The sequence below is a fragment of the Dichomitus squalens genome (genome assembly GCF_000275845.1).
Source record: "Dichomitus squalens LYAD-421 SS1 unplaced genomic scaffold DICSQscaffold_5, whole genome shotgun sequence".
Classification (NCBI taxonomy): Eukaryota; Fungi; Basidiomycota; class Agaricomycetes; order Polyporales; family Polyporaceae; genus Dichomitus; species Dichomitus squalens.
The window spans coordinates 324786-336476 of record NW_006766887.1 but is presented as its reverse complement, the minus strand read 5'-3'; the positions used below and the strand labels follow the sequence as shown (position 1 = coordinate 336476).

Sequence of the window (11691 nt, the reverse complement as noted above, 5' to 3'; positions counted from 1 at the left end):
GTGCGCAGGCAGCGGGTGCAACACGACCGCATGAGCGTCGCGAGCTGGGACTGAGGATCGACGCGAGAGCTTAACGATTTGAAAGATAGTGAGCTCCATGACTCGAGACGCGGAGTCGTCCCGCAAGGTTTTGAGTCCAATTGCCATCAGGCTTACAGTGGCAACCCCAGGTGGCCAGAGAAGCGTGTCGTGCCGAATCTGGTTCCGATTTGGGCGCATTGTGTACAATTATTCTCGGTCAACAAGCCTATAACGATCTGCCGACGTCTCCATCCACTTTCTGGAGAGATTTTCTGGGCATAACAAACCTAGCATAGGACGAAAACGTCGATCTCGCTGCACCGCTGCCTGTGCGGCTGTGCTACAGGCGCTTGATCTGACCTTGAATCCAGGTAGGCAGACGCCCGGTAGGCGCGCGAGGAAATGAGCGAGCGACAAGAATTGAACACGCCTAATGCTGCATTGCTGCAAGACGATTCGACCACTGGATGACATTGGCTTGCGGTGAGTTTTAAGGTTCCTTCCTATGTCCCGAAACGCTTTCACGGCACAAGCGTGGGCTTGCCGCTTGAGCACCGAACGTCCGCATCGGAAGTTTCAGAGCGTGTGGAATAGTCAGGAATAGGCCCCAAAGAAAGGCGTAAATGATCACCATGACCAGCGATGAAGCTCATGGTTAGTGATCCTGGCGCAGAATAATATATGTAGAGCATTACGCAGACCTAGAATGACAAGCAGGGAGCTAATCGATACACCAATACAATAATGTATCGCTACAGAGGTAGGGGTATCACAAACCTATTGAGCCTGCCGTGGTTCCATCAAGGAAATAAGAAGTCTGTACGTTTAGGTAAAGGGAGACGGAGGGGGGCTGCTGCGGGGTCACGCACTACGACATGAGGCAGGCTTTCCCCACAACATCAACGGCTATGGCCGCGAACGACAAGGCCGCCGTCGATCGTGTCCACGATCCATCCGTCGGAAACTAGGGCGTTCTTCACGGCAGGGCCCAGGACGCCCACGCCGTTCGACGAGTGATTGCCGCGGCCAGTGATGATCTTGACTGGCTTGTCTACGCGAGAAGACGTCAAGGCCTGTCTCGCAGAGATACAAGATGTAGCATACCATTGAAGTACTCGGAGAGGTACTCGCGGGAGATCGCGACGGCCTCGACCACAATAAGACCGTGCAAGTCAATGAGGTCGCTATGGATTTTAACAGACCTGCGGACGTGAATCAATGAGCCTTCCTGCTCCACCACTCGAGAGCGGGGATGAACAACGCACCGACTACCCATGACCATCTCACGGGCCCGCTGCAGCTGCTCCTTCTGTACCTGTTCCTGTAGCTCTCGCGCCTTCGAGCCGCAGTCCGCGCGTCAGCCCAAGCGCATTCCGATCCAAAACGGGACGAGCTCACCCTTTCCGCGAAGTAGAACGCAATCTCGCCCCCGCGGTTCTTCGAGTTCCCCTTCTGCCACGCCTTCCCCGCCTCCCGCAGCGCCGCCCTCCGCTGTTCCTGCAGCTCCCACTGCCGCCTCGCCTCCACCACCTTGCTGCTGTTGGTCGACGTCTGGAGCTCCCCGACGTCGCCTTTCCCGCCCTTCCCGTTCCCGTTCCCGCCGCCCCGCACCTTGCGCGCGGGCTTCGTTGGGGTGTGATTCGAGTATGCGCGAATGACGCCGTCGAAAGGGTGCGGGCCGTCGGGACTAGGCTTGACGGGGATCGTCTTCCACACGTTGGGAGATTCGCGAGGCCTGTCCGAGACGGGGGACGAGGGTAGCGTTTGGGAACCCCGCTTTATGTTGGGTGGGGGTGGTATGTTGGGCGGGCCGGACGGCAGCTTTGCCGTGGCCTTGAGCTGGGGTGCCTGCTGGTGGTAGACACCCCACGCGAACTCTTTGGTGGAGAGGTCCGCGTCGAGCTCCACCAGGATCTGGACGATGTCCAGGGCGACGTTTGGGTCCCCGCCGGTTGCGCGCAGCGCGAAGAGCGCGTCCTCCAGGAGCTGATCGCGCGCCTCCACGTTGAGGTCGGCATAGTTCTGGGATGTGGTGAGGATCTCGAACATGCTGAAGAGGAGGGGGCTCTCCTCTTCCGTGAGCTCGTCATTGAAATTCTTGGAGACCTGCCGGGCGACCTGGACCAACGCAGCGCGGAGCGCCTGCGAAGGAGAGGAGTAGTTTGGGGAGTGGAAGACCGACTGGAAGTACGAGACCGACTGGGACGGGATGAGCGTGGCCAGATGGGAAGCGACGGAAGCGAGCTGCGTCCATGGATCCGGGGCTGGCGTGCGGGGACCCGAAGCGGTCGGGCGGGCGTGCTGCTGCTGCCGGATGTCCACGAGCGTGAAGGTTGTACGCTTCTTGAAATGCTTCTTCTGCTTTGGCACTCCCTTCTTCTTCCTCTCCACCAACTCCCAAGGCGCCTCGTATCCAAACTCCTTTGACTCGGACTCATCAAGACCACGCTCCTCCAGTTCTCGCATATACTCGGTGGTTAGGACCTCCTCCACCAATGCTTCCATATCTAGGTCGTCTATCCGTCCGTCATGACTCGCTAGGATGGTCTTGAGCCTGTCCGCAGAGATTTGTGGGAACAGTGCGCGAAGGAATCCAAGAGGGTGGCTGAAGGGCTGACCGGTGCCATCGGAGCCAGAGCTTGTGGAGGTATAGCCAGAGTTGTCGGTGGTGGAATAGTCGAACGAGCTCGACGTATCGTCCGCATAAGAAGTGGGGGAGACGTTCAGGTGAGGAAAACTAGAAGGCGTCTCGTCCGAGTCCACTAGCTCCTTCTCCGCTGAAGAGGCCAAGTTGCTCAGAACCTCGCGCAACTGGCGAAGCTCATCCTCCCTATTAACTTCCTCGCCAGAAACGTAATCCGCAACTATCGCGGCGATGAGCGAGGTGTCAAGGGGTGGGGAGAATTCGTTCTAGAAGACGTTGAAGGTGCCGGGATAAACGGTGCGGGGTAACTTCAGCGGATGTATCGCTCCTTGAGTGCGCTCTACCGTACCTGTAGAATGTCTTGGATGGTAGGTTGTAGTGGCATGGTGCAGTTGGGCTAGTAGTGAGCGAGCAGGATGGTGTGGTGAGATATGTGGGTTTGTAGCAGGTGAAGGTCAGTAGAGGGCTCGAAGTTGCAGCCACAGTCCCACAGCCGCGCGGCTGACCTCATCGTCCTCGATCGTGTCCCGGTACCATCCTTGCCCGCGCCTCTCTCCAGCTGTCTACAACCTGCCTGCTTCCGCCAGTCCTACGTCCTCATCGTCCTCGTCCCCGGATCGACGCTTTTGTCATCGCGCCAGCATCGATCACTCATGTCGCGTGCGGCCAAGTTCACGCTCGGAGCTGCCATATTCACATCGGTGCTCGTTGTATGGGGAGTGCATCATTTGCAAGTGACGGAACGTGCGGTGCGTGGTGGCTTTAGCTTGGCAAGGCACGTACTGATCATGTGCAATCTCAGACCATGTATCAGGGTGTGCTCAAGGATGATGAGCGACGGCGGGACAAAATGAGGCAAAGGGAGGAGGAGCTACAGCGGTCACTACAAAAGCGAGAGCTGTACGAACGCGTGCAGACCGTCTCTAAACCTGCACCAGATTTGGCAGAAAAGTCTTAACGACTGGCATCTAACGACTTATCAAAGGTACGTTTCCTGCACCTCTTACGAAGTGGCACACATGCGCATGCTCCGGTTGCAACTTACTGCATCGGTAGGGGTGTAAATGTTAACGCTGCTACCACCACATCTCTAATTTATACGGATATACCAGGTTAATGATAGTTGCTACACCTTCCCTCTTATCCATGGAGTCCGCCGTTCATGAGGACTAATCAATTGTCTGTGACGTCCCGTTGAGGTGAGAAGACCCATTCGTCACGTTCACCGTATTAGTCGCACCGTTGGCATTTCGTGTCGCGTTCAGAGTATCCAGCAATATATACGGTGGCTCTTCCTTCGGGTGGAGGACCACCATTCTCACCGCCGTCCAGTCTTCCACTCGAAAATGGCCGTACCCGCTCGCGCCCCTGCCAGCCACACCATTCTACCAGTTAGTTTGTCTCGCCCAAATCCGAAGGGACCTCTTACCCGAGACCGCCCAAATCTCGCATGAACTCGACGTGTATAGTGGGACCGTTGATGTTGGCGCAAGCTGAGGCAGCCAGTCAGCCGGCCGTCGCATACGGCATGCTACAGCGACTCACTAGTATGGATTCTTCCAGCGACATCGAACGCCCTGTATACGTCTTTGGTCCATACTGCGGAAGTCATTGAATAGTCGCAAGCATTGGCCAAGTCCACTGCCTCATCGACGGTGTCAACGACTGCCACTGCCACAACTGCTCAGGTCCAGGCCCAAACAGCACGTCGTTCTCAGTCACTAGTAACAAGCACGTCGCTCGGGCACAGAGAGGTGCGTACCTGGTCCGAAACTCTCTCGCTCCCATAGCCTCATCCCCGGTCTAGCATTCATCACGATGTGCGGCTGAACGTATGCCCCCTGCCGGACGAGGTCTCCGAGGATGACTTGCGCGCCCTGGGTCACGGCCTCCTGGATCATAGCCAGGACATTCTCGGCGGCGCCCTCCGTGAAGAGCGGGCCTAGGTTCGCCGAGGGCTCCGTGCCAGGGTCTCCGGCTTTGCCTTTCCTGAAGAGAGCCGTGAGTTCCTCGACGAGGGCGGGGGCGACCGCTCTTTGAATGATGACCCGCTCCGTTGACATACAGATCTGTCCCGATTGAAGGAGGGCGGAGGACGTGATCGCCCGTGCTGCCCGCCGGACGTCGGCATCGTCGAGTACCTGTATCGGCCGCGGTTTCTGTCGAGCGATCTGCGGAAGCGGGAGGCACAGCAGGACGACGTACGATGACAGGAGCTTTTCCGCCGAGCTCCAGGACGCACTGCTTGAGGTGCCTCGCAGCTTCCGCGGCAATGATCGACCCTACGCGGTCGCTTCCTGTGAACTGCAGTGCTGTTCGGCTCCATGACTGCTGTAGGAACACGGCAGGAGGCGCCTTACATTAATCTTGCGGACTGAAGGGTGGGCGATGATCTGGGATACGCGGGCGGAGACGTCCTCTTTGGACACGGAGATGAAGTTCAGGACGCCTTTAGGCAATCCTGCCTATGTCATCCGATCCACGCACTCGTGTCAGCAGAGTCAGAGCCGGGCCTAACTCCTGTCGCAACTGACCTCCTCGAACAGCTCGACGATGACAGCATGGGTTCGTGGACACTCTTCCGAAGACTTCAGGACGACGGTGTTACCGCAGATCAGGGGGATAGCTATAGCTCGGATGCATAGCCCGGTGGGAGCGTTCCACGGCGCTATGCCGAAGCTGCTCAGTCGGTTGCGTGAGTTCTGTGTCGATGTCTTATCACGACACAAACGCCAGTACTCACATCACCCCTAGTGCCCTCCTCTGCGCAAACACTTGGCCACCGGGGACCACGGATGGGAAAGTCTCGCCCTTCAGCAGCTGTATCGCCCCGGCGAAATTGCGCAGGTGATTGATCTGCACGGTGTGGTTCATCCAGAACATGTCGGCCGAGGCAGCAAGTTCCTCCTTGGTCGCCGCCGCGACTTTGGCCTTGTACTTCCCTGTGGCGAGCAGCTCGGCCGCCCGGAGGAAGACGTCGCGTCGGACGGGGAGGGGGGAGTGCTCCCATGTCTTGAACGCACGCGCGGCGGCCTCTATCGCTGCCACACAGTCGTCTGCCGACGCGGATGCTGAGGTGCCGATGGCCTTCCCTGTGGCCGGATTGAGCACGCCGAACGTGGCGCCAGTGCTGGCGGGGCGCCATTCGCCGTCGATGAACAGTCCGGTGAACGGGATGGAGGACATGGTTTCGGGGAGTAGACGGGGGACGTAGCACGCAATATATAACACGTCGAAGCATACCGTGGCGTTATATGGCATGTAGGCCGCCAATATCAATAGAGAGCGACGTTCCCATACTCGGTGCCACAGATGAGAGGGTGAGCCAATCGTTTTGTCAGCTGAAGAAGCTGGATTTGGGCCGACCAGATAGCTACTGTCTTAGCGTTCACATGCTCCACTCCAGCCACTAGCTACAATAGAGCGCGGGGCTATTGTGGGCAATGGTTTCCCTCGATCCCTCGGCTGAGGATCACACGCCCGAGCATGATGCGGGCTGTCCGTGGCTAACATCGCGTCTAGAGCTATGTCCGCAACACTTTCTCTAAACACGTTTGGGAAACTTCGGGTCGTTGTTGACTTGCGTTATCCTTCTTTGCAGTCTGATATCCGTATAGGAGTCCCTGTTCCTGTCGAAGCAAGGCGTCTAAAAGAGCATACTGAACAGGAGAATTGGGCTGCCTGTACCTGTGCACCTTTCCCTTCTGCTTCCCGTTCGACTTGTAAATTTGATCACGGGACTCGCATTGTATATACTCGTCTAGCAGTCATTAGCTTATCTAGTGTATCGAATAAAGCACGTCAGTTAGTTTGATTGTCGATGGAAGACATGAAGCAGAAGATATCTGGCCTTCGAGCTCGCAATGCATCTTATAGTAATAGTACGGAGAAGTCGGCGTCAATGGATGGCAAGCACTTCCGTATGTTCTACGTACAGAAAAAATGAGGCTAAATCGTTCATATCTTGTATAAGTTATTGTCACGTACTGAGAACACCAAAGACTGCAGTACTCTTCGCATGAGAGCCTTAATAAAATTGGTCAAACACGGCATCGTGACCGCGACTTCCGCCCAGTCAGCGCCAATTGCCGCCTCTTGCATCATCACCTCCACCATTAACTCAACCTCGGACAAAGCTCTCCTCCACTGTCTCCTATCCCTTCTGCACCATTTCTTGATCGATTCAGATATCGCGAGCTGCACTTGATTACATACAATTAACATGATATCCGACGCTGAGTGGAAAAGTTCTGAGGATGACGAGTACAGAGACGCGCGTGCGGTGAGTCGAGTTTTGGTATTGTCGGTTGGCTACAGAGTACCTACGTGCAAGACATCAGACGCGCAAGAGCAAACGACGAAAAGTCATCCAGACCAGACGCGCAAAGGCAGTAGCCATCAAAGTCGAGGAATCGACGCTACCGCAGTGGTCACTCGACCCTCTTCTGCAAGCCTTGCACGAGCAAACTGCACAAGATTGGGCAAACGAAGCAGACAGGCGGGATTCTTTCGATGAGGTCATCGAACTTCTACTTCCGGGACTACTCCAGGCAGAAAGCGCCTTTTTTGAGCGGGAAGGACAAGACGATGAGAAGAACGTGAGTTCTACTCTCAGCGCGTAGAGACCTTGTCTGAGAATAGCACAGTCGTCATTGCCAACTTTCTACTACTTTTTGCCAAGGTCCAAGGCAGTGCAGCTCCACGAGTCAATCAATGCGGAAATGCCGGACTCTGTGCTTGCTTGCATCATGCACGCCAAGTCTAGAACCCAGTCGGTGCGTGATCATCCGAGTATCTGCCAAATTTTGGTCGATCGTAGAGACCCCTTCCTCAGAGGCCCTTACGCCGCGTGATTCTGGAGCGCACCCCCTCATATATGGCGTCTGGGTCACTCACACCCTTGCGCTCGTCACGCACGATTTCAACGGTCAATCCTGAAGTTCTCGATGCGCTCTACGCGATTCGGAGCACTCCTTATGAAAGCTCGTTCCTTTCTCGACTGCAAGGGTTCAATCTCGACCACCAAATCAACGCCATTGCCGTCGACTGGGAGACCCGCACACCATGGATGGAACTTATGACTGATATACGAGAGCATTACAGTCTTGCACAGTGCGTCCATGCGTAGTAGGCTGACTATATGCGTTCCGGTAACACGTTTCACCGCAGTCCCGAGCGAGAGCAAGCGGCAGAGAGCGTAGCTCCCGTGGTATACAGCACTCTACAGCGCTGCCACCTTGACCAGGTTCATGATCTGTTGGGAAGAGTGTTCTGGGAAGGCATCGATGGTGTGTCCACCTTACGGCTATCTCGTGGCCCCACAATTCAGGCTTACATACTTATTCAGTGACCGACAGCCTGGACTATACGCCAGAGAAGTGTACCATTGTAGCGATGTACAAGCAACTCATCGTTGGGGCTGCGTTTCTCAGCTCGCCACAGGAGACGTATATCACATACCTGGCAGTTCGCTCTGGTTGGGACAATTCCCAGATCGCGACGTGAGTCTTGTCGCGTAAAGACAAATCGAGTATCGGCTGACATACGATGTGCATTACTCAATCATTATAGTTCTATGCTCTACCACCTCATTAGTTTAAATCCACATAAAGATATCACCCTGCACGTCTCTATCAACAACCCAGCAATGGTTCGTGCCTCATATCCTCAATTTACGCTTGAGTCTTGTGCGCAATATCTGACTCGCAGTCCTGGACAGCTTTTATACAACCGCTTCGGATTCAAGGCGGAAGAATTCATCGTCGGCTTCTATGAGGACTATTTGGACGCGAAGTCGCCCCAGTCGAAGAACGCGTTCCGGCTGCGTCTCCGGCGGTGGTGATCAAAATTCGGAGACCTCGCCCTATTCGTCGGTTTTCAGTGGACCCTGGCTTTCTTCATTTGACGGGTGTCCCCGACCTCGGACGCTGGTGGGCTCGACAGCGGAGTAGGCGCCGCAGACGTGCTCTCGGAGGCTGTTTGCTGATACTTGCGCTCGATCTCCTCGACCCATTTACCGCCTTCCGCACCCTCAAATAGCCATACATGACTGCAAAACGCACGTCAGTCTGTCGTGTTCAGATCCTAACCCCCCGCGCTACGCCGCCGGGAAACCCAGTACGGCGGGTTGAAGGGTGTTACCCACCTATTGCCAACCCGACGAGGCTCTTTCTCGAATTCCGCTGAAGGCCGTTTCCTCAAATTCGGCGTTGGGGCATTGAGCCTGCTATTGCTGCCACTATTGCTGCCACCATGCGTCGAGGTAGTCGGAAGGGGTGGTTCCGGGAGATCCCAGCCTAATTTCTGACAGAGATGGAGGATGATGTCGTCGGCGTTCCCGAGTAGGACCACCTGAGGTGAGGGCCATGGATGGTCCATTAGCTATGCGGAGCAACATGTGGCCAATGTCCGATGGACGAATGCTCACATCTGGGTTAATGTGTCTTACAGGCGTCTTGTTGATAAGGATTTGTGGTACGGAGTGCGGCAAGTGGGCTGGCGCAGTACGTCCGTGAGTCCAACCTTTTCCCCGGACACAAGGTTGCAAACAAGACTTACAGATTGTATCAGAAACAGGTGACACTTTGAGCGACGTGCCGATGATGATGAGCAGGTCGACTTTTCCCCGGTCCTCCAACAACGATCGGTCGAATACATCGTCCAGTTTCTCCCCAAAGAATGTTATATCAGGCTGCGTGGCGGTGAGGATGGAAACGGTGCAGCGCGTTAGCTCCTAGTTCTCATGACATGCACAACATGTCCACGTCGCGCCGATGTTGATGGAAATTACCTTCATGATCCCGGGTGGGTATAGCGGAGGCTCCGGCTCGTCGGAAGCATCGCTATCCCACCCGTCTTTCCGTTTCTTGCCCTTCTTCTTGCCCTTCGTCGCGCCCAATGGCGGCTGCGGGACGTTGCAGACTTTGCAGACGGGCACGCGCTGATTCATGATGTCGTCCGCAATCTCACTTCCCGGAACGCGCACTTTGCAGTTGATGCAAGAGGCGGTGGCGAAGGAGCCGTGGCACTGGACGACGCGCTGGACGCCAGCCAGCGTTTCCAGTGTGTCTATATTTTGTGTGTAGTTCTGTGGCACAGGAAAGGCACCTCTGTCTCTGTAGGCCCAAAGTGGATTGAATTGAGGCACTTACACGCAGCAGCTACGTAGAATGTGGCAAGATGCAGCGTCTGATTTGACTCAGGGAGTCATTGAAGTAGCCGTGAGACACATACCTTGCCGTTGTCTTCTATCAGCTTGATGAATCGGTGACAGGGAGAGGGTATAAAGTTCGAGGGGTATATTTTACTGCAGACCGCCGGTAGATCAGTTGATCGACCACGTACCGCAGCCACGTCAGGACCAACCTCGCAAATGAACTGCGGGCGGAGCTTCTTTGTAAGCGCGCGATAGGCGAAAGGTATGTCCAGAATGCACTGACTAGAATACTAGAATAGCAGAGAAGAGAAGCAAGTGAGATCCGGCCTCGTGTTGAAAACGCTCGGCGGCACTCACCAGCTGGGTTCTCGCGGAAGTACTGGATGTCAAACCTAAAAGGCAATGGCGATCAGACAACTGTCCAACCGCTACAACTCGGACCCACCCACATCTGTTGCGGATCGTCGAGGTCGTATTCACCGTTCTCCTGTAGGGAGGCGTACAGCCCGTTTCTCGACCGGAAGTCCGGAATACCACAGGAGACACCTGAGTCAAATTGTCCAAGTAGGCATGCGACAGGAACATGGAAACCAGAGTCAGCGTTAGTGCCGTTCTCATTGTCCGTTCTCGGACGCCACAAAGGCCATCCGGAAGCAATATATGGCGGAATCGAAATGAAGGAAAACGAAAGAGACTGACTTATCCCAGCGCCAGTCAGTATGAGGATTCGTTTTGACGCTTTGATCAGATTGACCACGTCGTCGATCGTGTTGTACGTTAGCAACCGCTCACGCGATTCCAATCTGCGCAACGTGGAAAGATATATATGTGAGGGTGTTTGTGGGTGAAAGAACGGCGCATGGGAATTCCTAGGGCACGCACTCTCTAGAGAGCGCTACGCGCAGGAAGTACATGAGCGTCCGGCGCTGCTTCATACGTAGCTCTTTGCACTGCGACAGATAGTAAGCCACCGATGGAGTCGGGCGTGATCGAAGGAAAGGGCGTGTGATCACTCACGAGGCAGACACCGAAGGCGTACAACAACTTCGGTATCGGAATCGTCCGCTGGATCACATACTCGTTTACAAAAGCGGCCATGCCTAGTAGAGGTGAGTCAAGCATACCACCTGGGCACGAAAATAGATAGATTCACCATGTTCTTTTAGGAGATACTTCATCTCCTTCACCTCTTGTGCCGTCCATGCGGTTTGCGCTGGGGCAACGCACGTGTCAGTATGTGGTAAATACCAGGTGCCGAGAACCACTCGGAAGCACCGAAGTGCCAATTCGCGCTCGCCTCCGCATTGCGCATTCGATAGCACAGCCGGTAATCCATGCGTGCCTCAAACGGACGTGGCGACTGCTTATCGTGCACTCAGTCGAGCGTCGCAGCCGAGCCAAGCTTACCTTCCTCAAGGTACGCAGCGAACTCGTCCTGCTCGGGGTCGTCCTCGATGTCGCTTTCTTCGTCCCGGACCGTGGTCCCCGGGCCGGGTCCGCCTTCGACGTCGACGTCCGCGTCCTCGTCTTCCGCATCATCGGACGAATCATCCAATAGGAATCCGTCGAGGATGTCCTCTATTACTTCGGGATCCGCGTCAACGACCTCCGCCGCCTCCACGAAAGCGCGCACTTGCATCCCATACAGACTATGGGTCGCCTTCCGGCGTGGCGCCGGTGAGGGTCCGCCGGCAAGCGGCGTTGGTGGCGTTGGCGGTGTAAGCGGCATACACCTCGAAGACCTGTAATATGGATGAAAATAAGGCGAAATAAGAGGATCCGGTGACAAGATTCTTGACGATGGTGGTGGTTCTGGAGTAGGTTGGTGTTACAGTTTCGAGCGCTGGCGCCCGAGACGCTGCAGTCACGC

The 11691-nt window shown here is 55.6% G+C and overlaps 4 protein-coding genes across 4 annotated transcripts; 1 reads left to right on the top strand and 3 right to left on the bottom strand.

Moving 5' to 3' along the window:
• Positions 1 to 681: 681 nt before the first annotated feature.
• On the bottom strand, positions 682 to 3050 carry DICSQDRAFT_178599 (uncharacterized protein; the record flags this gene model as incomplete). The annotated part of the gene is made up of 5 exons (XM_007362831.1): positions 682 to 1072; positions 1126 to 1223; positions 1287 to 1357; positions 1420 to 2931; positions 3015 to 3050. The coding sequence occupies 5 exons, from the start codon at positions 3048 to 3050 to the stop codon at positions 921 to 923; spliced, it is 1869 nt and encodes a 622-aa protein (XP_007362893.1). The 3' UTR covers positions 682 to 920.
• Positions 3051 to 3318: 268 nt separating this feature from the next.
• On the top strand, positions 3319 to 3623 carry DICSQDRAFT_54204 (uncharacterized protein; the record flags this gene model as incomplete). Its single annotated transcript, XM_007362830.1, has 2 exons — positions 3319 to 3414; positions 3468 to 3623. 2 exons carry the CDS (start codon positions 3319 to 3321, stop codon positions 3621 to 3623), a joined length of 252 nt encoding a protein of 83 aa, XP_007362892.1.
• Positions 3624 to 4090: 467 nt separating this feature from the next.
• DICSQDRAFT_167248 (aldehyde dehydrogenase) lies at positions 4091 to 5851 on the bottom strand (the record flags this gene model as incomplete). Its single annotated transcript, XM_007362829.1, has 7 exons — positions 4091 to 4158; positions 4211 to 4345; positions 4428 to 4806; positions 4871 to 4969; positions 5026 to 5130; positions 5200 to 5344; positions 5409 to 5851. The coding sequence occupies 7 exons, from the start codon at positions 5849 to 5851 to the stop codon at positions 4091 to 4093; spliced, it is 1374 nt and encodes a 457-aa protein (XP_007362891.1).
• A 1030-nt stretch (positions 5852 to 6881) lies between these two features.
• Positions 6882 to 11611, bottom strand: DICSQDRAFT_133770 (SIR2-domain-containing protein). Its single transcript, XM_007362828.1, has 22 exons — positions 11229 to 11611; positions 10975 to 11034; positions 10839 to 10921; positions 10704 to 10771; positions 10521 to 10624; positions 10271 to 10367; positions 10179 to 10213; positions 10113 to 10119; positions 10031 to 10042; positions 9899 to 9971; positions 9817 to 9825; positions 9456 to 9752; positions 9224 to 9356; positions 9093 to 9160; positions 8811 to 9016; positions 8237 to 8714; positions 8013 to 8166; positions 7835 to 7953; positions 7500 to 7777; positions 7312 to 7440; positions 7006 to 7263; positions 6882 to 6947 (listed from the first exon to the last, which is right to left on the bottom strand). The coding sequence occupies exons 1-16, from the start codon at positions 11548 to 11550 to the stop codon at positions 8543 to 8545; spliced, it is 1746 nt and encodes a 581-aa protein (XP_007362890.1). The 5' UTR covers positions 11551 to 11611; the 3' UTR covers positions 6882 to 6947; positions 7006 to 7263; positions 7312 to 7440; positions 7500 to 7777; positions 7835 to 7953; positions 8013 to 8166; positions 8237 to 8542.
• Positions 11612 to 11691: the final 80 nt, after the last annotated feature.

What these genes read in the sequence shown, in the direction of transcription:
- DICSQDRAFT_133770 (XM_007362828.1), bottom strand. Translation starts at nt 11,550, where the DNA reads ATGCCGCTTACACCGCCAACGCCACCAACGCCGCTTGCCGGCGGACCC. An exon ending in ACTGACTGGCGCTGGGATAA is followed by an intron (nt 10,368 to 10,520) that starts GTCAGTCTCTTT and finishes AATTTGACTCAG; the next exon opens with GTGTCTCCTGTGGTATTCCG. An exon ending in TAAGACACATTAACCCAGAT is followed by an intron (nt 9,017 to 9,092) that starts GTGAGCATTCGT and finishes CCCTCACCTCAG; the next exon opens with GTGGTCCTACTCGGGAACGC.